This window comes from Crocodylus siamensis, chromosome 9 (assembly GCF_052110815.1).
Source record: "Crocodylus siamensis isolate JL-2025a chromosome 9, ASM5211081v1, whole genome shotgun sequence".
Taxonomy (NCBI): domain Eukaryota; kingdom Metazoa; phylum Chordata; order Crocodylia; family Crocodylidae; genus Crocodylus; species Crocodylus siamensis.
This window is the reverse complement of record NC_143403.1, coordinates 36,533,831-36,558,167: the sequence shown is the minus strand read 5'-3', so window position 1 is coordinate 36,558,167 and position 24,337 is coordinate 36,533,831. Positions and strand designations below refer to the sequence as shown.

The 24,337-nt window shown below is 47.0% G+C and overlaps 1 protein-coding gene across 2 annotated transcripts; it reads right to left on the bottom strand.

Annotated features, from left to right (window-relative positions):
- Positions 1–99: 99 nt before the first annotated feature.
- ARL2BP (ARF like GTPase 2 binding protein) lies at positions 100–24,337 on the bottom strand. Of its 2 annotated transcripts, none has more exons than XM_090063700.1 (6): positions 24,062–24,337; positions 21,320–21,381; positions 8,490–8,596; positions 7,347–7,432; positions 3,994–4,090; positions 100–3,186 (listed from the first exon to the last, which is right to left on the bottom strand). In XM_090063700.1, the coding sequence occupies exons 1-6, from the start codon at positions 24,091–24,093 to the stop codon at positions 3,106–3,108; spliced, it is 465 nt and encodes a 154-aa protein (XP_089919826.1). In that variant the 5' UTR covers positions 24,094–24,337; the 3' UTR covers positions 100–3,105. The 2 variants fall into 2 exon arrangements, with proteins under 2 accessions (XP_089919826.1, XP_089919825.1); XM_090063699.1 differs by having other exon boundaries at positions 24,050–24,336.

The window sequence follows — 24,337 nt, the reverse complement described above, 5'->3', positions numbered from 1 at the left end:
CCTTTTTCCTGTGCCCATAAAGGGACACTCAGGAAAATTAATTTAAAGTAAGTAAAAGTGTAAATTTCAAGCAAACTAATTAAAATTGAACACAAACACTTTTTCTGAATTTATAGTTAAATGCATTTTTGAATTGAGCTAAATCAAATTTTACAATTCAAGAAAAATTGTGCATACGTATAAGGAGTGTCAGCATAAAGATTGTTTAATACCTCTTTGTCCCAGTATATAGACAAGCCAGCACCCAACCAACACCATATCCCCCATCTCAACATACAACTAAACTGATAAGCTACTAGTTTGTGTTGTTTTGGGTTTTGTTTTTTTTTTACAAAATACACTTTTCAGCTTTTTAAAATTAATTGGCGATATTAAACAGCAAATGTCAAGGCACCGATATATCGGAAAGAAGGGGAGGCAGGGGCAGACGAACACCCAACACCATCCTCCCCCCCGACAACCCTGGTTAAAAGATGGTGAATTAGTGACTCTGGTACACAGTGAACATTTCTTAAGAACTCTGTATCCAGATGAGATTTCACTCTAAACTGTGCCTTCTAGACATTTACATTCTAAATTATCAAGCTGCAAAAAAATTATATTCTGTGGTACTCATTTACACTACCATCAATGCAATCATGAATAATTTGAGGACTAATAACAGGAAAAGAATAATAGCTTTCTTCATCTCAAGCTCAAACACACAGAAGCATTAGCCTTTTTACCTTTAAGTAATTTAATTCACCACTAAACACTGACTTTCTAAAAAAGTATTTCAGTACATTTTTTCTTTCAAATATGACAAAAATCCATTCCTGATACAAAAAGTTTGGTATAATACAAATGTGTAAGAAAATGACAGCAAAGGAACTCCAGCCTGCACATTGAAATCAGAAAAGCCAGATTGAAATCCTTTACAAATCCTCTCTTTTAAAGTTAGACTGTGAATATTTTCTTTAGTGACTGAACATCACAAGCTTTCCCATTTGTCTAATACATTCTTAAAATGACTGAGGATACTGCATTCAGCTTGCATCAAAAGCTTAACTCAGTGCTCTGAAAAACCCTTCTGGGGACAAATGACTTGTCAAATGTTTCCACCTACTCTTTCTAAACCACCTGTGCTACTGTGAGTGCTAGACTACATGCCCATGAGAACTCTTATTTCTGGCAGAAGCTGCAGGCAAAGACTTGTAATTTGTGCCCACCATCTTGAGGCAGGGCTTCAGCTGGTCTGACCCACCCTAGCTCCACTGATCTCGGGAAAGATGTCAGTTTACTTCAGCTGCTACTTTGTCCTAGTAAATTTAGGCCCTGATCTTACAATTAAATCTGTATCAGTAGACACCATGTCTGCACAGAGCCCAGTGGCTTCAAGGCACAGGACTTCCCCTGTGGAAATTGGGGGTTTACGATAATGAATCTTTAACAACGCAGAATAAAAAAAAGGTTACAGTTTAGCCTTTTACTGAATACAATTAAAATTTACCTCATTTGATGTTCGATAAAAGAAGAAAACCTGTAGAATTACTTTTATATGAAAAATATTCCAAAGCATTTTCTTCCCTACAGCACATTCACAGAGACAACAAAGATTTAAAAAAAGGCTCATAAAAACAGAGACTCCTTTTGTGATCTTATGCTTTGTTTTAAGGTGCGACTATTGACAAGTCAAAGTCAAGATCACTAAGTGGTTTACTGGAAGAGGCACAAAACCCTCCAGGGGAGGCATTTAAATAAAGAAGGGTTCGTATGGAAGGTTTCTAACAGAATTACGGGACAACACCAGCAGCAGACATATGCAGCTATAATCACAGCCTCATGGAAATTCACAAAGTTATTTACAGCTGTATTTCTAGGTTTAGTACAGACCAAGATACTGCTAAAGCATTACGGTTCTACAGTTTTTTATACCATTTCACGTCATTGCCAGCAATGCAAGTACCAGTACATACTAGACACAAGTGCTTTTACCAACATGCCCTCTAGGGAGTTGGATATCATGGTGGCAAAAATAGCCATGTTTGGCAGAACCAGGAGTTTAGCCTACTGGTAGACTCATGTAGCTGCAATAACACAAAAAGTAGGAAAGGCTAAGTTTATGGTTTTAATACCACCCTGGACATGATTTGTTTTGTAATGCTGACAGAGCCCAAGTTCAAAACTGATCATAGAACTTTACAAGGGCTTGTGTATGTTGCATAGTTTTTTTGGCCACAGCTGGCCCACTAGTAAAGATGTAGCATATGCAGACATAAAGGTTTTCTTGCCAGCAGTTATGCTCATCCTCCCTCCAAAAATTACACAAACTAAACCAGAACAAACTACTTCCTGTCAGCCTAGCCGCATTCCTACCAGAAGTTTTGCTGGCATACCTACATCACCCAGGAGGCTTGTGATCTTCTGCTACTTCCCCCGGAACTCTGGACCAAGCTCTATTTTTATACGACTGAAACTGGGTAACAGTCCATTGGTGGATGCACACGCACACACACATCTTTAATGACTGCTGAAAGTGCATTCTCAGCCTAAAATGTATACATGTCAAACCATATTCTTCTCCAATAGAGACAATGCAGTGTTTAAGAGCAAGCTGAAAAAAATTTCTTAAAATAAAAATAAATGGTTCTGAGAATGTGAAAAAAACAAAGTTGGTGGATTTGTAACCAGCCTTCCCAGAGCAGGTTACAATACTTGTTTTATATTATTCCTGTCTTGAAGGGTTTATTATTATTATTATTATTATTATATGTGGAAGTAAGATATCAGAATTGTCATTTAAACCAACAGCAAACATATCCCAGCTAATGAACTCTCTCAGAAGCAATAAGCTTCTTGACAAATAGTCCATATTGGCTGGGGTGTAGATGTTATCAAAATATTAAAAAGCAATTAATTTTTAGAAAGGCTTGAAATTATTGTCTTATGCTTATCCAATACTATCAGTAATTCATAAGGGCAGTTTAGAGGATCAGGCCTTTCAAAACTTAGTCAATTACCTTTCATCAAGCAAAATACTGTGATCCGCTACTATTTAGGGTTTTGAATATCCAAAAATGAAAGCAGCAGCACTTATCTAGAGATCAGAACTAGTGTCAAACTATTCTAGGATGAAGATACTGAGGACTTGCTTAACGATGTCACCACTAACCCACTGCTTAAATCCAGACCACGACCTTCTTTTTCCTAGAAAGTGGGAAACAAACAAAAAAACCCTTCAGTTCAGTAGTGTTTTTGAATACTAGCTTTCAACCTAAAGCATTAAAGAAGACACCTATAATTGATTTAGTGTTCCACTTACTCAAGCAAATGGACACACTACTGTGCCTCTGAGCACAAAGAACTGGCCTCTGGGATCTGTACATATGCACCAGAGATCCACTTCTCCCCTGTTCTGTTCTCCCCTGTTCTTATCTGTAGGCGACTCTAGAAACTAACACAGCAGGATGTGTGGGCCAATATTGGTTAAGCACCTTAAATGATGTTCTACCAACTGTAGCTGGTCTCAGAAGGAGTTAAATGAGCATCCTCTCTCTAATCTGTTTTAGCAAAGAAGTCCATTTTCCCCCTAAGTCAGCTTTTTAGGTAACAGCAAGTAGGTATTAATAAGTTAAAAAACAAAACAAACAATAAAAAAAGCCTTCTCTTGTCTTTTTAGTCTCCCCTACACAAACAAGAAAAAAGCAGTACAAATATTTGGGGCTTAAAAACAAAACCAAAGACTTACTGGAAAGATTCTTAATTCATAGATGCAATACTGGATGTCACTGAAAAACTGCACTATCAGCTGCTTTGCATAGATTTTCTGCAAGCTGCATTTAGTGTATTAAACAGCTAAAGTATGAAAGCTACCTTTCCTTCTGATCCTATATGGCTCTTGAATGAATGTGGTTACTCAAGTTGCTATCACTGTCTCCAATGCTGTCAGGCAGGAGCCATACAGAAATTAGCAACCTCAGTGTGTGTTAAAATAGGATGATTCAACATACTTACAGCTCGGTAATCCAGGAACATTTCTTTGAAGGCTAGAAAATCAGTAAATGTGAGAAGCATGTCAAATATATCACCTGCCATTTCTTCTTTGTGCTGTCTGTAAAGAAAGAGATTTGCAGGTGTAGAAAATTGGGAGAAATTACATCAGATTAAAAATTATGCATCTCCAAGGTAAATTTGCTACACACTATTGTCTGTGCAACATCAAGATTTAAACAAACCCAACCAGAGATATTTTCAAACTTCTAACACAGGACTTTTTTTTAAAAGAAATGTATTTGTCTGGAGTGTTTGTAATCCAAGCACTGTAATATTTTATCTACCTCAGGTTTTCATATAATTATGCCTTTCACCATGGTATCTAAATCCAAAGATATACAAGTGTCATTCCAGTGCATGAGAATCAGAAAAAGAAAGTGACTGGTAATTAAAGAAAAAAAGAACTTGATTAGCTATAATTTTCCATTGCCCAAAGTTAACTAAAGTGGTAAAAGGAAGATAAGTGGAAAATCTTAGGTTCCAAGTCCTTACAGATTTAATAATTTAGGGCAGGGCTAGTAACAAAGAGAAGTTATTCATTCTGACTGGACTTCAGGTATATTATAAGCATAGACCTCCTTTCTTGAAGTGTCTCTTTGCATCCTGGCCAAGACCCAACCCAGGGTACTGGGATCCCTTTGAAAAAAGTGCTTTCCAAAAGCACTGGCCACTGCTGGTCATGTACAACTACTTGACAAGCCACAGACCACATACAGGCATTACATTTCTACTGGGAGAATCACTGGTATCCTAGTAGAAAACTACTTCATACGGGCACTCACTCATTTTGTTCCAGAGGAAATGTACCTCATACCTCTAGGCTGACACTTAAAGGATCTCCCCTGTGAGAGAAATTTCCATTGCAAGAAATGAACACCTGTTCATTCCCATAGGATGCTCCCAGAAAGATAAAAAGGAGGTGGCAGCACCCACAAACTCAGACTGTAGCTGACTCCAGACAAGGAAGGTGAGAATCTCCACTGCCAATGTAACCAGAATATACTATATGACAAGGAACCGTTAGGAGGCCAGTCTGCCCTGTCCCACCTGCCATGACTTGATGCATTTAACTGGATGTTAAAATGTGGGAGGCTGCCCATTTAAATGCCCCAAAGCCTAGCGTGTTATACATGGCTCCAATCTTCCCTATACCGTGTCCCATGTCTTGCAGATGGTATCCAAATCACTAGGCCACTGGCCCAAACTACCCACTATTACCACCCCCAGCCCCAGCTCCCTTGTTGAGCCTACCACTTGGCCCCTGGACCAAACGTGGCCTCAGGCATCTCTAGACTTACTTTGGCCATTACACCGCCACCCTCTCCCAAAGTTTCAACTCACACCCTCATACTAGAGCTTACCACTTATGCCCTGTCACTAGGGCCTTACTTGTGCTTTCACTCTCTTTCGGGGCCAGCCTGTGAGCAGCCCTTCAGGTCACTCCTGCAACCCTACTTGGCGTGCCCCTGTGCAGCCCTTCAGGCCCTCCTCAACAGACCCTACTCTGCACCCTTATGCACAATCCCTCAGGTCACTACTACAAACCCTATTCTGCGTGGCCTCTACACATACTTCTGCCACCTCACTGGGGCCATCGAGGTCTTGCACCCCATGGGGCTCAAGTGCCTCCCTAAGCATGCCTGGCCCCCCTGCCTGTCCCTACAACTGTGTTACCCACCAGGCTGCAGGGCCTGGGGATTTAAGGCACTCCATCCTTGCCTTTCACTAGGGAGGGAACTGGTGTTGTTGCATTCCTGGGGACCACCCTGCCAAAGGCAGTCCCACCACACCATCCTACCCTAGCAGGGTGTAGTTTTTGGTCATTCCCCAGAACTAGGAGCCTCCACCTTCCCCATAGATCCTTACCTGTACCTCCAAGATATTATTAGCAGGAGCTCCAGCCAGGCAATGTTCTCCCTATGGCTGCAGCCAGCAAACTGCTCTCAGCCTTGAGGCTCTGGGTTAATATGCAGGATGCTCAGCCCCCTCCTCCAATCCCAAGGCCCTCCTTCATAGTTTCATAGTAGCTAGAGTCGGAAGGGACCTAGGAAGATCATCTAGTCCGACCCCCTGCCTTGGCAGGAAAGAGCACCGGGGTCAGATGACCCCGGCAAGGTGCTCATCTAACTTCCTTTTAAAAATCCCCAGGCTAGGAGCCTGCACCACTTCCCCTGGAAGCCGGTTCCAGGCCCTAGCTGCCCTGACTGTGAAGTAGCGCCTCCTAATATCTAATCTAAACCTACCCTCTGCCAGCTTGTGACCATTATTCCTGGTCACTCCTGGCAGCGCACGGGGGAACAGGGACTCCCCCAATACCTGCTGATCCCCCCTGACCAGTTTGTAGCAGGCCACAAGGTCCCCCCTTAACCTTCTCTTGTGGAGGCTAAACAGGTTCAGGTCCCATAGCCTCTCCTCATAAGGCCTGCCCTGCTGACCCCTGATCATATGAGTGGCCCTCCTCTGGACTCTTTCCATATCGTCCACGTCCCTCTTGAAGTGTGGCGCCCAGAACTGGACGCAGTACTCCAGCTGCGGCCTGACCAGTGCCGCATAGAGGGGGAGGATCACCTCCCTGGACCTGCTCGAGATGCATCTGTGGATGCGTGACAGGGTACAGTTGGCCTTCTTGACTGCCTCCCCACACTGCTGGCCCATGTTCATCGTGGAGTCAATGACGACTCCAAGATCCTTTTCCGTCTCCGTGCTGGCAAGACGTCACGCACCTCATTAAACTGGCTTACACCTGTCGGCTGCTCTGCTGCCTGTTCTGGCCCTTAAAGCAGCAGGCACTAAAGGTGCTCTACCACACACTAGTTACAAGTATTGTTTTATTTTGTGCTAATCCATATCTGCACACTTGGGAAATTCACAAGCTGCAAGAGCTAAATATTTGAAGGCAGAAGATAAGCCAGATCATATTTAACAATGGAAAACAAGCTGCTGTCCATAACAGAATACCAGCTTGAGAACTAAGCTCTTAAGTGGCAGCCCAAGACTATTTTCTTATATGGCACTCTGATGACCTCTGACACTTATAAGGATTGGTTGCGCTCTCATTCTGATTGCTGTTTCTGTACATCACACTCTCTTGCACACTTGGCTTGACACTTCAGGTCAGAGACCTACAACAGTGTGGGGTGATATAACTGAGGACGGTTGTCAATTAGCAGGAGCTGGTATCATGAATACACTTTTTTTTTTTTTAAGTCCCTTTCACAGAGGAAAAAGTTCAAGACCTACCATGGTCCCTAGTAAAATGGTTACTAAAAAAAAAAATGCACTTTAGGAGGAAAAAGTCAGAACAAAAGACTTACTGTAATGACATAGTGAAAGCAGCCATACTAAAACCAGGAATTCTGTCAAGGAGTTTTTCTTCAATGTATTTCTCTACTAAACAAATCTAGAGACAAGATACAAACATAAATTCCACATGCAGACTTCATAAAGCAGTCTTTACATTTTACCATTCATAGGCTTGTTTTTACTGGGCAAAAACAATTACCTTGTCTGTAACTTTCCCTGCCCACAATGCTATTCAATGCTCTGCTACAATACCAAAGAGCCATCACAGACACTTTTGTAAGTATTGGTTGTACTGTTCTACAAATGGATCTTTTGATTTTTTTTATAGTTGTTTTCCCTTCCTTATTTGTAAGAGACCTGCAGCAGCATAGCCATGACTCTATAGTCGGTGGGTGATGCTAATTAGCATGAGGTAGACTAACTGGTTCTGTAACTCAGTAGTGCTGATTAGTCTGCCTACAGTGCCACAAAGCATGCTTGGGGGCTGCTACTTGTAGGCATGGTAAGTTGACTGAGTACACCAAAGTTAAGTTGCCAAAAGAAAAAAAAAATAAATGAAAAAATTAAGGCATGATGACTGGTACAAATTATATACTATTCACTCAATTGCTTGCCAATGTCATAGTCTACCCCATTATTTGCAGAACATTTGTATTTGAAGTCTCATTCTCAGAATTCAAGTCAACTTCCAATTCTGGGAGATGAACACCTCTGTGTAGGGGCAGGTATTCTCAAAGTCTGCCCACTGCTGAGTTTCTTGTACCTTCCCTTGAAGTATCTCTGACTAGGTTCTGTAAGACAGGACACCGAAGTGTAGCTTGACATTAATTTTTTTCCAGTCTGGCAATTCCTGTGTGCCTATTGTACTGCTCTACTACAAACATACTGCAAATACTGGCTACATGAACAACCCTTCCGTTCAAGTAGCTTAAAATTACAAATACATTTTAAAGTTAAGATTCATCTCAGTGAAGAGACAAAAACAGGATCTGGAATTCTAGAATCCTCCTGCAGTACTGCCAACAACTGCCATGCTTCAAAGACCCAACCCTTGGAATCTAGTAAAACCTTTATTTTAAAAGCAGAAACGAGTGAGGGAGGGGGGAAGCAAACTTAACAAACAAACGAGAAAACAACAACAAAAAAAACCTTACATATTCATTAAAAATGGAAGTGTAGATGAGTTTGTTTTCTTCTGAATCCTCAAATTCCTGGTAATGTTTCTCCATAAAGCTTCTTTGTAATAACTGAAAATCATCATCTGGGCCACAATAAAGAAACAGTATACAATTACATTCATTTATACAATTAATTCATTTTTACTGTAAGACAGCAACAATATTCAAGGGTGTTCTAAAAGCTCGTACTGTAGCTGGCACTGATTGTATAAGGGTTCTGTCATGACAACAGCAGTTGTTACTATACCTAGATTCAGAGGAAACTAATTTACAGCTCACAAGCCTTAGGAAGCTTATGAAGCAACTTGATGTGACATGCAAGAGCCTTCTAAGACACCAGCTAAAACAGGATATGCCTGTTGCATACATCAAGCCCCCATGTGTACAATGGATGTAGGTCAAGTGGTGTAGGTCATTGCTAAAAGGTTAGCCTGAAATTTTAAAGTATTTAATGTCCAACAAAAGTCTGGATTCCCTGCCTTAATTTCTGATCCATCTGTGAGAATACACAGAGATTTTTAGCAAAAGTAAGTGGGAGTACCACTATAGCTGGGCTATTGTTCTTGTGGGGGGTGGAGGGTGGGAGGGGGTGCTCTGTACATTGTTTTAATATTCCATTGGCTTTTATAAGTTATTTGGTTTCTCCCACTTTGATCTTGTTTCATGTGATTTTGCTCTCTTCTTTAAGATATCCTGAGCATCTGTCAGGAAGGGTGGCACAGACTTCTAACAAACAAAGTTCTTGCTGGTTGTGCAGTAAGATGTGCTGCATGTTCATATTTTGCTTAAAGTCAGCTGGATTAACAGGGTAATTGTATGTTGATCTACCTGTATGCTCAGGATGGAAAGCGAGAATTTGCAAAAGCTAGGAAAAAGACTTTGTTATGTGAGCCACAACTGGCTCATGCTTGAGATTTTTACCTGTCACCAACATGGCAGACTTTGTAAATGATTATTTATGAAAGCTGTCATTGAACAAACAATTTTTTTCATTCAGGCATTAATTAGTGAACATTGTTTTATTGCAGAAGCATTTCTCTCTCTTTCCCTCTTAAGCCAAGGGTGTCAAAGATATGACCCATTGAGTAGCCATTGATGGTGGCGTTGGGCCTGAGTTGACCCAAAGGCTGCATGCAGCATGTGCTGGTCCAGCTCCATAGGCAGGGCTGAATATGGCACCCATTCCAGCTGCTCTGGCATCTGCACCGTATGCAACACCCACCTTGGCCAGTTGAGACACGCGCCACATATGGTATCCACTCCAGCTAGTCCAGGACATTCACTTTCCCTTTAATATCAATACTAGAACTGAATACAAAAAGTTTCTAGTGGCAAAAGATTTTTCACTTATGAATGAGCAAAACTGGAGAAGGGCAGGGGCTCAGTAGTAATGGAATTCAGTATTTTAATGGATGAATCTCTCTCTATATTATACATTTACAAACAAATATGAGACAAGATAAGACTGAAGAGCATAAATAAATCATTATCATTACTAAGGGCAGAAAGGAATGTGGGCAAGGAAGCAGATGTTCCCATGAAGGGACCGACAGCTGGTAAAATACAAGATCTCCTTTAGCACTGCCTAAACCACTTTTTCTCTTGCCATGCTGACCCCTCAGTAAGAGTTCTTGATATGAAGTTTTAAAATGTTTCATTGTCCAGATTCCTATGGCAACACATTTCACTCCTCTTAGAATTTATTGATGGAAAAAAATACTATCACATTACAGTTGTGAACCCCAAGGATAACTGAGATGTCATTACCCTGGGGAAAAAGGTCTTGGGCCTGCTCCCCGGCAGAGTTCACGTGAATGGGTTCACGCCAGCCGAAAACCCAGACCCGGACCCCCCAGTGAAGAGCCAGGAGGGTAAGAGCCAGGCCGAGGGAGAGGGCGGGTGAGCATAGCGGTGGTCGTAGGGGGCTGAGGAAGTGTGTGTGTGGGCACATCCATGCACACGTGCATATGTTGGGCTGTGCCAGGCACAACACACCAGCTGAGTGGAGCCTGGGAGGGGAATGCCCCACCTGGATCCCTACTTAGCTGAGCTCCACAGGGAGACCCACGACTGGAGCTGTGCGAACAGAGTGCGCAAACAGGTGTGACCTGACTAGGCTGCAGGAGTTCATGTGGAGGGGTGCGCAGAAGGCGCACAGAGGGCTGGTCTGAGCAAGTGGCTCAAGCCCAGAGGCCTAAAGAGCAGCTGCTGAGACCAGGTAAGTATGAAAAGTAGCTTGCAGCCATGGCAGTGACCCGCCATGCCCGTCAGCTTCAGCTTCTCTGCACTGAGACCCCGTACCCTGACAGAGCCTGCAGCCCTGGCCCTGGACTGTGGGGACTGCCTGGTGCAGCTGCTGACACCTGAGCATGGGAGCACCCCCACTTGTGGGATGTGCTCCCTAGTTGAGTCCCTGGAGGCCAAGTGCAGGAGCTTAAAGAGGAGGTACACCAGCTACGCACTATCAGGGCCCATAAAGATTATATCAACAACTACTGCCAGGCTCTACTCCAGGGAAACAGAGTAAAGAGGAAGAATGTGGAAGAGAAAGGGGAAGAGGTGGCCACAAAGAAGACTGGCCACAAAGATTCCCTCAGAGCTACCTGGAAAACAGCTGTCTCCAGATCCAGAGCACATAGATCCACTCCTCCCCTGACACTGCATAACAGGTACACTCCCCTTACTATGCATGAGAAGACTTTGACATAGACACCAGAGGAGGAAGCAAGTATTCAGGAGGCAAGTATTCCCAGCCGGGTCATGAAGCGCTACAGGGATTTGGGAGCAGGGTTTAAGGGGTTGGGGATGCAGGTGGTGTTTTTTCTCAATCCTTCCAGTTTTGGGCTACAGGCTGAGAAGGGAGAGGAGGATTCTGGTAGTTAACCAAAGTCTGCGGCGCTGGTGTCATCAGGAAGGCTTCGGCTTCTATGACCGCACCTCGCTCTTTGGTGAGAGGCAGTGAGCTGCTGGGAAGGGACAGCCTCCACCTCTCTCCACTGGGGAGGAGGCTCTTCCCAGCTGGACTGGCTGACCTGCTCCACCAGGCTTTAAACTAAGCTTGCCGGGGGACAGGGGGAATACTGCCACTGCTTGCCTGCTGAGCATCCCTTGCAAAGCCAGAAGTCCAAGGCACTTACGGGAGCCCACCCTTGCACCAGCCCTAGAGCAAGCTGTGGAAAAGGCAAGGGCCCCCAAGGGGACACTTGCATGCCTGTACACGAATGCCAGGAGCCACCAATCAACATCGGCACCCAGGGTGGATGACTAGAGACCTTCCTGGTTAAAATCCATGGGGAACATGGCACAGGGGACATGATGGTGGGAGTCTACTATACACCTCCTACCCAGGATCAAGAGCTTGACCAGGAGTTCACCAGGGAATTCGCTGAGGCCACACGCTCCCAGTGCATAGTTGTCATGGCAGACTTCAACTACCCGGACATCTCGTGGGAAGAGTGCCAAATCTGAACTGTCACAAAGCTTTCTCTCATGCGTGGATGACCTCTGACACAAGAAGTCTACAGGCCAACAAGAGGCAAAGCGCTGCTTCACTTGGTACTGGCAACAGGGGATGACTTAATCAGCGACCTAACGATTAAAGGGAAACTGGGCGACAGCGACCACGAGCTGATCACCTTCACCATCTGCTGAAAAGCTGTCAAATCAGTCAGTAGTACACAGGTCCTTGACTTCAGGAGGGATGACTTTGACAAGCTCAAGAGACTTGTTGGTGAGACCTTAAGGCACCACAACCCCAAGGGTAGGGGAATCCAGGAAGAGTGGTTGTTCCTCAAGGGAGCGATCCTAGATACACACACTAAGGCTATTCCGTCTCAGAGGAAAGGCAGAAAGAGGACACAGCAACCCCCTTGACTCAACAAGGAACTAGCAGACCTCCTGCATCTAAAAAGACAGACCTAAAGGATGCAGGACGGGATCCACCTCCAAGGAGGAATATGCTACACTGGTCTGGACCTTCAGGGAGGGAACCAGGAAACCCAAGGCTGCAATGGAACTCCAACTGACCACAAGTATCAAGGACAATAAAAAGTCCTTTTTTAGATGTGTGAGGAGCCAGAGGAAAAGCAAGGGCAACACTGGACCCCGGCTAAAACCAGATGGGACAACTGACAACCAACACCCAGGAAAAAGCCAACTTACTAAACGGGTACTTTGCATCAGTCTTTCACCAGACCCATGGGACGCCCCTGCCCATTACGGGACAGGGAGGCCTGGGTGAGGGAGATTGTTTACCCTCTATCAATGCTGACCTTGTAAAGGAACACCTTGAGAGGCTGGTTACAATCAAGTCAGCTGGCCCTGACAGTTTACACCCCAGGGTACTCAGGGAGCTGGCTAGCATCATAGCTCAGCCCCTGGTGTGGATCTTTAAGAACTCCTGGCACTGGTGAAGTGCCTGAAGACTGGAAGAAGGCCAATGTGGTGCCTATCTTCAAGAAAGGGAGGAAAGTGGATCTGGCAAATTACAGGCCCAGCCTGACCTTTATCCCGGGGAAGGTCTTAGAAAAGATTATCAAAGAGACCATCCTCAACAGACTGGCCAATGGCAACACACTGAGGGATAGCCAGCACAGGTTTGTTGCAGGTAGGTCTTAGTTTCATAATTTCTAGGGTTGGAAGGGACCTGAGCAGATCATCTAGTCCAACCCCCTGCCATGGCAGGAAAGAATACTGGGGTCAAACAACCCCAGCAAGATGTGCATCTAACCTCCTCTTAAAAACCCCCAGGGTAGGGGCCAGCACCACTTCTCTTGGAAGTTGGTTCCAGATCCTAGCCGCCCTGACTGTGAAGTAGTGCCTCCTGATATCTAACCTAAACCTACCCTCCACCAGCTTGTGACCATTATTCCTGGTCACTCCTGGCGGTGCTCGGGGAAACAGTGACTTCCCCAATGCCTGCTGATCCCCCGACTAGTTTATAACAGGCCACAAGATCCCCCCTCAGCCTTCTCTTTTGGAGGCTGAACAGGTTCAGGTCCCGCAGCCTGTCCTCATAGGGCCTGCCCTGTTGTCCCCTGATCATGTGAGTGGCCCTCCTCTGGACCCTCTCCATGTTGTCCACATCCCTCTTGAAGTGTGGCGCCCAGAACTGGACGCAATACTCCAGCTGCGGCCTGACCAGTGCCGCATAGAGGGGGAGGATCACCTCCTTGGACCTGCTCGAGATGCATCTGTGGATGCATGCCAAGGTGCAGTTGGCCTTCCTTACTGCCTCTCCACACTGCTGGCCCATGTTCATCTTGGAGTCAATGATGACCCCCAGATCCCTTTCCGCCACCGTGCTGATAAGAGGGGAGTTCCCCAACCTGTAGGTATGGTGCCGGTTGTTCCTCCCGAGGTGCATCACCTTGCACTTGTCTGTGTTGAAACCCATCCTATTCTCGTCCGCCCGCCCTTGTAACCTGTCTAGGTCTGATTGTAGCCTGTTGCATCCTTCCAATGTACCCACGTCCCCCCACATCTTAAGTGTCATCAGCAAATTTGAACAGGGTGCTTTTTACCCCCTCATCCAAATCGCTGATGAAGATGTTGAACACTGCGGGCCCGAGGACTGAGCCCTGCGGAACCCCACTGCCCACGTCCTTCCAGGTTGAGAAGGACCCATCTACTACCACCCTCTGGGTGCAGCCCTCCAGCCAGTTGGTGACCCATTTGACTGCGTGGGTGTCTACACCACAGCCCCCCAGTTTCTTAATGAGAACAGGGTGAGAGACAGTGTCAAAAGCCTTCCGGAAGTCCAGGAAGACTATATCCACTGCTACCCCTGCGTCTAATGATCTGGTGATCTGATCGTAAAAGGCCACCAGGTTGGTCTGACAGGACCTGCCATTGATGAACCCATGTTGGTTGCCCCTATGCATGCAGTCTCCTGCTGGCCCCTCCTGGATGTGTGCCAGCATAATTTTCTCGAACAGCTTGCATAGGATCGAGGTAAGACTAACTGGCCTATAGTTTCCCGGGTCCTCCTTCCTGCCTTTTTTGAAGATGGGGACCACGTTGGCCCTCTTCCAGTCCTCCGGTACCTCACCAGAGCACCATGAGTGCTCATAAAGTTGTGCCAGGGGACTTGCAATGACCTCGGCCAGTTCCTTTAGAACTCTAGGGTGGAGATCATCCGGGCCGGCTGACTTGAATACATCCAACCCCTCCAGTAGCTCCCTAACTAAATCCTCGCTAACCCATGGCCCAGGTGTGCCTCCCCCGGGGCCCGAGGGGGGCCCAGCAGGGAGGTGGCTGTTCTGGTCCCTACTTAGGAAGACGGAGGCAAAGAAATCATTAAACATGTTAGCTTTGCCGTCTGGTGTGACGACCAAGTTACCCATGTCGTCCTGCAAGGGCCCCACATTACCCGGGACCTTCTTTTTACCCCCTACGTATTTACAAAAAGACTTCTTATTGTCCTTAATCTGGGAAGGTAGTCCCAGTTCCATCTCTGCCTTGGCCTTCCTAACTGCCCCCCTATATCCCTGAGCAACTACAGAATAGCCCTCCCTGGTGATGACCCCTTCTTTCCACTGGGTATAAGCCTCCTTTTTAGCAAGGAGACATTCCCGGATTCTTTTGGTGAGCCACAGAGGCTTGTGTGCTCTCCTGCTCCCTTTGATTCTCGTTGGGATTACCTTCCTTTGGGCTTGGAGGATCGACTCCTTAAGAAGCGACCACTCTCCTTGCTTGACCAATCTTATTTCCTTTTATGACCAGGTGACCTATCACCTGGTCAAAGGGGAAGAGATTGATGTCATATATCTTGACTTCAAAAAAGCCTTCGATCTGGTATTCCATGATCACCTCTTAGCAAAACTGGCTAACTGTGGCCTCAGTCTCACCATGATCTGCTGACTGGGGAATTGGCTCCGTGGGCAGACCCAGAAGGTGATGGTTGACGGAAGTCAATCGTCCTGGTGCGCTGTAACCAGTGGGGTCCCTCAAGACTCTGTCCTTGGGCCTATACTATTTAAATATCTTCATTAATGATGTAGACATTGGTGTCAGAAGCAGACCTGATAGTGTTTATCACCAAAAAATGCAAGGTTCTCTTGGGAAGAAAAACCTGCAGGATGCTTATAGGTTCGGCAAGGATACACTGGCTAGCACTATGGATGAAAGGGACTTGGGGGTCATGACTGACCACAAGATGAGCATGAGCCTTCAATGTGATGCTGCAGCTAGTAAAATGAGCAAAACGCTGGCTTGCATCCATAGATGCTTCTCAAGCAAAATCCCAGGACATCATCCTCCTGCTGTACTTGGCCTTGGTGAGGCTGCAGCTGGAGTACTGTGTCCAATTTTGGGCTCTGCAATTCAAAAACGATGTTCAAAAGCTTTAGAGAGTGCAGAGGAGAGCCACATGCATGATTAAAGGTCAGGAAAACAGACCATATGATGAGAGGCTGAGAGCCATGGGACTCTTCAGCTTGGAAAAGTGCAGGCTCAGGAGTGATCTGGTGGCCACCTATAAGTTTATAAGGGGTGCTCACCAGGATCTGGGGGAACATTTGTTTACCACAGCACCCCAAGGGATGACAAGTTCAAATGGTCATAAACTCCTCCACGACCGTTTCAGGCTGGACATAAGGAAGAATTTCTTTACTGTCTGAGCCCCCAAGGTCTGGAATAGACTGCTGCCAGAGGTGGTTCAAGCACCTACTTTGAACATCTTCAAGAGACATTTGGATGTTTATCTTGTTAGGATCCTATGATCCCTGTTGACTTCCTGCCCCTGGGGCAGAGGGCTGGACTCAATGATCTTCCGAGGTCCCTTCCAGCCCTAGTGTCAATGAATCTATGATGCCGGGTGGTGATGGTGGGAGACTCTCTCCCAAGAGGTACGGAGGGACCCATCTGCCATCTGGACCCCTTAGCACAAGAGGGCTGGGTCCTCGGGCCCGCACTGTTCAACATCTTCATCAGCAACTTGGACAAAGGGGTAAAAGGCACCCTGTTCAAGTTTGCAGGTGACACTAAGATGCAGTGAGAAGTGGGCATGCTAGAAGGGAGGAATAGGCTGCAATCAGACCTAGACAGGTTACAGGGGTGGGTGAATGAGAACACAACGGGTTTCAACACTGACAAGAACAAGGTGCTGCACCTGGGAAGGAAGAACCAGCAGCAGACCTACACACTGGGGAACTCCCCTCTCATCAGTGCAGAGGCAGAGAAAGATCTTGGAGTCATTACTGAGTCCAATATGAACACGGGCCGACAGTGTGGGGATGCGGTCAGGAAGGCCAACCATACCTTGTCATGCATCCATAAATGCATCTCAAGCAGGTCCAGGGAGGTGATCCTCCCCCTCTATGCGGCACTGGTCAGGCTGCAGCTGGAGTAGTGTGTCCAGTTCTGGGCGCCGCACTTCAGGAGGGATGTGGACAACATGGAGAGGGTCCAGAGGAGGGCCACTCGCATGAACAGGGGGCAGCAGGGCAGGCCCTACAAGGAGAGGCGACGGGACCTGAACCTGTTCAGCCTCCAAAAGAGAAGGCTGAGGGGGGATCTAGTGGCCATTTACAAACTAGTCAGGGGGGACCAGCAGGCATCGGGGGAGTCCCTGTTCCCCGAAGCACTCCCAAGAGTGACAACAAATAATGGTCACAAGCTAGCAAAGGGTAGATTCAGGCTAAATATCAGGAGGCGCTACTTCACTGTCAGGGCGGCTAGGATCTGGAACCAACTTCCAAGAGAAGTGGTGCTGACTCCTACCCTGGGGGTCTTTAAAAGGAGGTAGGATAAACACCTGGCCGTGGTCATTTGACCCCAGTACTCTTTCCTGCAGTGGCAGAGGGTCGGACTTTATGATCTGCTCAGTTCTCTTCCAACCCTACCAACTATGAAACTAGGAAGGCCCCCTGGGGCCCGCATCCAAGATGTTGCGGAGAGGATCCCCAGGCTTGTCAGTCCCTCCGACTGTTACCCCATGCTCCTCATACACGTGGGCACGAACGACATGGCCGGGATAACCTTGACTGCGCTACGAGTGACTACAGGGCCCTGGGGGCTGGGCTCAAGGGACTAGGGACTCAAGTAGTTTTCTCTTCTGTGCTCCCTGTTACAGGCCGTGGACCCAGAGGAAGGCTGTGTGGAAGAGATTAACAGACGCCTTGGACAATAGTGTTACCATGAGGGGTTTGGTTTCTTTGACCACAGCATGCACTTCAAAGAGAGGACTCCTAGGATGAGATGGAATTCACCTCATGCGGATAGGCAAGTCCTGTTCTCAGCCAGGGTTGCTGATCTATTGGACAGGGCTTTAAACTGGCTTTTCTGGGAGATGGGGAAGCTCCAAGTGGAGCATGCCCAGGGACTGGCACACAGAAAAGCTCCCTTGTGATACTGACACTAACTTAACTGTTTTTGAAAATGCTAACCACACAGTTCTCCCCCATCATCTTAGGAAATAGAGGGTGTCAGCTGGGGGCCTCAGCTGCCTGTATACCAATACCAGGAGTGTGGGGAACAAGCAGGAGAAGCTAGCCCTCCTGGTCTCTAGTGGGCAATATGACCTGGTGGGACTCCTCACATGATTGGAGTATAGCCATAGAGGACTACACCTGCACAGAGGGGACAGAGTAGGGCAAAAAGGCAGAGGGGTAGCTCTGTACATGAGACAGCAGTACACCTCTCTAGAAGCTGACATTGGCTCCAAAAATAAGCAGCTTGAAACCCTCTGGGTCAAGCTACAGGTAGGGGGGCATAGTGAGCGGAACCTAACTCTATGCATTTACTACAGGCCATGAAACCAAGGGGAGGAGTTGGATCTGGACCTCTCTTGAGAGCCGACAGAGGCTACACGTGCAAGGGACTTGGTTATCATGGGTGAATTCAATTACCCAGGCATAGACTGGAAGGAACACTTAACTAGGTCAGATTGTGTACAGTTTCCTGACTGTGATCAAGGAGTTCTTACTGACCCAGAAAGTGCAAGCACCAACCAGAGGCAACACTCTCCTAGACTTGGTCTTGCCCAAAGGAGATAATCTGGTGTGTAGCTTGAACATTGAGGGTAACCTGGGCAACAGCAACCATGAAATTATCAGGTTCACCATCTGCTGCAAGGTCAACAAATCAACCAGCGGGACTGAAGTCACGGACTTCAAAAATGCTGACTTTGACAAGCTAAGAACATGAGAACGGGAAGCAATGCGGGACCAGTAAGGGAAGGCAAATGGGGTGCACAAAGAATGGTCATTGCTCAAGGATACAATCTTCGAAGCACAAAAGAACACCATTCCTGCAAAAATGAAAGGTACCGGAAGGGCTGGCAAGCCCTCGTGGCTTAATAGTGACATTGCAGTCCTCTTAAAAAAAAGAGAGGTGTACAGACAGTGGAAGCTAGGGACAGTCCCTCAAGGAGAACTATACATTAGTGGCCAGCACTTGTAGGGAAATGATCAGGAAAGCTAAGGCAGCAACTGAGTTTAGGTTAGCCATGGGAGTTGAGGAGAATAAGAAGTCCCTCTTTAGGTATTTAGGCAGTAGAAGGAAAACAAATGGAAATGTGGGACCCCTGCTTAACACCTCAGGACAGCTGGTAACTGACACTGAAGACAAAACCGAACTCCTGAATACCCACTTTGCTTTGGTAGTTCACCAGACCAAAGCGAAAGTCAAGAGATAAGCCTTATAGGGGGGCATGTTGGGAATGGCAGTCTCCCCACTGTGGGTGCTGAGTGGGTGCAATACCAACTAGAAAAGCTAGACATTTGTAAGTCATAGATTTTAGGGTTGGAAGAGACCTCAATATATCATTGAGTCCGATCCCCTGAATAGACAGGAAAGAGAGCTGGGTTCAGATGACCTCAGCTAGATGCCCATCCAACCTCCTCTTGAAGACCCCTAGGGTAGGAGAGAGCACCACCTCCCTTGGGAGCCCATTCTAGACCTTGGCCACTCTAACTGTGAAGCAGTTCCTCCTAAGAACTTCCTTCCTGAAGAAGTCAGCAGGACCAGATGGACTTCATCCGAGAGTGCTGAAGGAGCTGGCTGAGGTCATTGCGGAACTCCTGGCAAAGCTCTTTCAGAATTCATGGCGCATGGAGCAAATCCCTGAGGATTGCAAGAGGGCCAACACTGTGCCCATCTTCAAGAAGGGGAAGAGGGAGGACCCAGGCAACTATAGGCCAATCAGCCAAACCTCTATCCCAGGGAAAATTCTGGAAAAGCTCATTAAAGAATCTATGTGCAATATGCTTGCAGAAGGTAAGATTCTGAATGACAGTCAACATGGCTTTGTCGCAGGTATGTCTTGTTTTACCAATTTCATCTTCCATGATGAGGTCTCTTGCCACCTGGACATGGGAGAGGAGGTAAATGTTATATATCCAAAAGGCTTTTGATCTAGTAACCCACAACATCCTTGTGGGAAAACTGGAAGATGGTGGGCTCAGCTGCTCAACAGTTCAGTGGGTGGGAAACTGGCTACAGGGTAGGACTCAGAGAGTTCTCATGAATGGATCCATGTCATCCTGCTGCAAAGTGACTAGTGGTGTCCCTCAGGGGTCCGTGCTTGGATCGGTGTTTTTCAATATCTTTATCAATGATCTGGACGAGGGAGTGAAAAGCTCGTTGGCCAAGTTCATGGATGACACCAAGTTATGGGGCGGTGTGGCAATGCCAGAAGATAGGCTGCAGATACAAGCAGACCTGGACAGGCTGAAGAGTTAGGCAGACCAGAACCAGATGGAGCACCTTACGCTTGGAGGTGTTAAACTTCATCTGGGGGTGTATAACCCTCAACATACATACAGTCTCAGTGGTGACAGCTTGACTTGTACCATGGTTGAAAGGGACCTAGGGGTAATGATCAACTATCACATGAATATGAGCTGTTTGTGTGATGCGATGGCCAGCACAGCAAACAACATGCTGGCGTGCATCAACTGATGCATCTCATGTAAATCTAAGGAAGCGATACTCCCGCTGTACTCAGCACTGGTGAGATCGCAGTTAGAGTACTGCATCCAGTTCTTGGTGCCATACTTCACTGGGTGGAAAAACTTGGAGAGGACCCAGAAAAGAGCCACCCGTATGATCAGGGACTTGCAAGGCATACGAGGAAAGGCTGAGGGAGCTGGGCCTCTTTAGCCTAAAGAAGAGAAGGTTGAGAGGGGACTGGATAGCGGCTTACTTCTAGATCAGAGGTGGGCATCAGGAGCTTGGTGAACAACTATTCACTAGGGCACCCCTGGGGAAGACCAGGACCAATGGATACAAACTCCTGGAAGGCCACTTCAGGCTTAATACCATAAAAAACTCCTTCAGAGTCAGGGTGTCCAAACTGTGGAATAAACTCTCTCCACAGGTGGTGCAGTCACCTACTGTGATGCTTTTCAAGAGAAGACTGGACAGTCACCTTGCTGGGATCACTTGACCCCAGCTGTCTTCCTGCCTAGAGCACGAGGGCTGGACCTGATGACCTGTGAGGTCCCTTCCAGCCCCTAACAATCTATGAATTGCAAGCCTCAGTTTCCATGTGGGACTTTACCAGCATCTATATTTATCACATCTTCATTAATATAGGGACTTGTTCTAGTATCAGAGCAGCATAGGGGAAAATTAAAACATGTTGTGGGAGGCCAAAATCTGAACAACTGGAGAGGTACAGCAGACATGTAAAAGTTAGTGCTCGTGAAAGCAAGGAAATACAAGTTCCAGCTCAAAGCAGGCAGAGGGAAGGCAGGGACTGCGCTGCTTGCTCCACATGCCTCTATCAGTAGAATGCAATGTATATCCTGCCCCTTAATACTTTTATTGCTTATTTTAAGGCACATCTAGATGTAGGAGCTTACCCATTATAATATCCTCTAAATACCCAACCACAGCATCAAATTCTGCTTCTGAAGGGGAAGATCTGAAAACAAGGAAAAGGAAGATTAGTCTTAAATTGTTAATGGAAGCCTAAATATAAATTAGTGCAATTACCCAGATACCACATCAGCAAAGTGAATCATTTCCCTGGTTTACATTATAAAAAAGGATCACTGCACACAAAAATTACTTGATATTAAAATTATTAATCCCTCTGGCAAGCCTTAATCTCATTACGTTTCCATCAAATACTAAGGATAGCTACTTGGTGAAAACAAAGCTTTATTCTGCAGGGTATTATTACTAGTGTACATTCATTTCTTGGAGAGGCTCCAGAAACTATTGAAGACTTGTATTTGGAACAGCAGCCTACACCTTTTCCAAACTATGACTCCACATGAAAAAAATAAAACTTCAATCCCATTTCATATACTGCTAAACTGTAGTCCCTATTCCCCTAGATCTGATCATCTCCTGAACACTCGCTCACATATAAACTAAAATAAATAAATAAATACAATGTACACAATAGGGTGAACTAAAGTAAAGTACATAATGGAAAAAATTATTTAACATTTTTCCAATGCAATAATCACAAAGAGAGTGGAAGAGTGAAAACTAAACTTTTAACTTTTGGGTTGCAAAACTACAGATCCTACATGGTTAGCCAATACAACTGTCCCTATCTATATGGATTGCTAAATCCTACTTAAAAAAGAATTGGTAGCTTCTGTTATTTTGCAACAAGAAAACAAAAAAACCTCTATGCTATTATTCAAACAGACTTGTTTATATGAGGAACCCCATTAGCAGTGCCTCAGAAGGCTGAGTCCATTTGTCAATTTTATGTTGCTTAATGTTTTCTACAGACATCCAATACTTCAAAGCCTCTCTGACTGTGGCATTTGGGAGCAGTTTTTGGGTTATGGGTAAATTATCAACAAAGTTTCCTCAGTATGTTTTAGGGGCACAGACTTTTTCCCCCACCTCACACCAAAGGTGAAAACCTGGTGGCACACTTTTGCAAACTATGTTCCTTAGCCAAAGCAATAGACTACCTTGTATGGAAGTTCTTCTCCATCTCTTGCATGCAAAGAAGAATGTTACTTCAAACCATATTTAAAGAAAAAATCTACAAAGTTATTTTGCTGTTAATAACTTTTACAGCAAAATGAAGTTCAGCGATGCTTACATTTGTGATCCGTTAAGTTGGGCATCAAAAATACACCTGGCGGAACCCTATCATCCTGCCTTCAGTGCTGCCTGACTGTCCCCAGCCAGTATGTGCTGCTCTGGCCCTGCATGCACCGTAGAGCCCATTCTGGGGTGAATTTTATGCATCACCTACATTGGACTGGCCCTGCACACTGGATCCAGGGCTGCTTTGGATCAGGCCCACAGACTGGCCATCAGTGCCAGATGCAGCACACAGGGCCAGTCTAGCGCAGGTGCTACACACACTGCAGACCAACCCTGTGTGTAGCATACAGCCTGGACTCGTCCCACATGGCATGCGCAGGGGTACGGCCAGGGCTGGCACGTGCTGCATGCACGGGCCCTGAAGCCAGGATGGTCCAGGACATGTTACCCTGTGGGCTGGCTACAGCATAAGGGAGAGTCTGTAGGCAGAATCTGGCCTGCAGACTAGCCCCAAGTATCGCAGCAAGCCTGCGAAACTAGATGAGTTTGACACTCCTCTATGTTAAATGCTGGTAGTGCACATATGGAAAACATGAATGAACAGCAGTTTGATACACCACCTGAGGGTAGAAGAAAACTATTAAGACAAGCCTACAAACAACAGCTAAATCCCATTGTATAGCTTAGCACATGGGTGGGCAATTATTTGGGTTGAGGGCCACTTAAGGAGTTCTGATGAGCTGTTGTAGGCTGGAGGGATGCTGAACTGGCCCAGCACAGTAGGGGGGCAAAGGAGGGTGGGAGCAACTGATCCTATCATGCCCCTGGCCCATCCGCCCTGTACCCACCACCAAGGGTGCCGGATGGAGTGGGCGAGTGGAGTTTCTCTGGAGACTGGCTAGGGATGGGACTGCAGAAGGGATGGGATTGCAGAACAATGACAGCACGGGGCTGGGGCAGAGCCACGGTCAGCTCCCCACATCCCCCACACCAGGCGCCGGTTCCATGGGCAAGAACATGCAGGGAGAGGATCGTGGCTCTGCCTCGGCTCCATGTTGTCACTACTCCATAATCCTGGACCCAGTCCCGCCCGCCCTGCTCCTGGACGTAGCTCCCCACCCATCTGCAGCCCCATCCTTTCTATCTGGATGAGTGCACCCTGCCTGCAGGGGTCCCTAGCTGGTCTCCACAGGGACCCTGCCTGCCTGCTGTGTCCAGCAATGGGTGTAGGGTGGATGGGCTGGGGTGCTCAGGCAGAGAGGGTGGGTCTGGTGGCAGTGGAGACACTGGCGGCAGTAAATGGGCCGAGTGAGCCGCCACTACAGGAGCTGTCAGGAGCTGAATTTGGCTATCGCACTGCCCCTCCCCTGCTGCATGCCCAGGGGTGGGGGAACCAGCCACATGCACCACAGCCCAGGCTGCCCCCTGCACTGGGGCCAGGTGGGCCGAGGGACCCGCCGTGGGCTGGCTAGAGTCAGCTCAGACCTGCCCCTAACACCGCAGGTTTCTTGCCCTGGAGCCGCGAAGCTCCTTTAACTGAGGTCAAACCCCGCGAAGCCCCAGCCACTCACACGGACACCCACGTTTCCAGGGTTTCTTCTTCTGCCGTTTCCATCGCCGCCGCCGCCGCCTCACCTACGGAACGAGCAGCCGGGGGGGGTGGGGGGGGAAGAGAAAACACCGCAGTCCTCGGCCGGGGGCAGCCCAGAGCGCGCACACGCGGAGGCCGCGGCCGCTCCACCCCCTGCCCCAGGGCACGAGCGGGGCTCTGCCCGCCGGCCGCGCCCGCCCGCCCCGCCGCGGGGACCTAGAGGCCGCAAGCTCTGCTGGGCGAGCCGGGAAGGCCTCCCCTCTGGGCC

Excerpts from the sequence above, each read along its gene's own strand:
- ARL2BP (XM_090063699.1), bottom strand. The coding sequence starts at position 24,093 with ATGGAAACGGCAGAAGAAGAAACCCTGGAAACGTGGGTGTCCGT. Across the intron at positions 8,597-21,319 it reads TTTAGAGGATATTATAATGG|ATGATGATTTTCAGTTATTA; the intron begins GTAAGCTCCTAC and ends ATTGTGGCCCAG. Across the intron at positions 4,091-7,346 it reads GCTTTCACTATGTCATTACA|ACAGCACAAAGAAGAAATGG; the intron begins GTAAGTCTTTTG and ends CTTTCTTTACAG.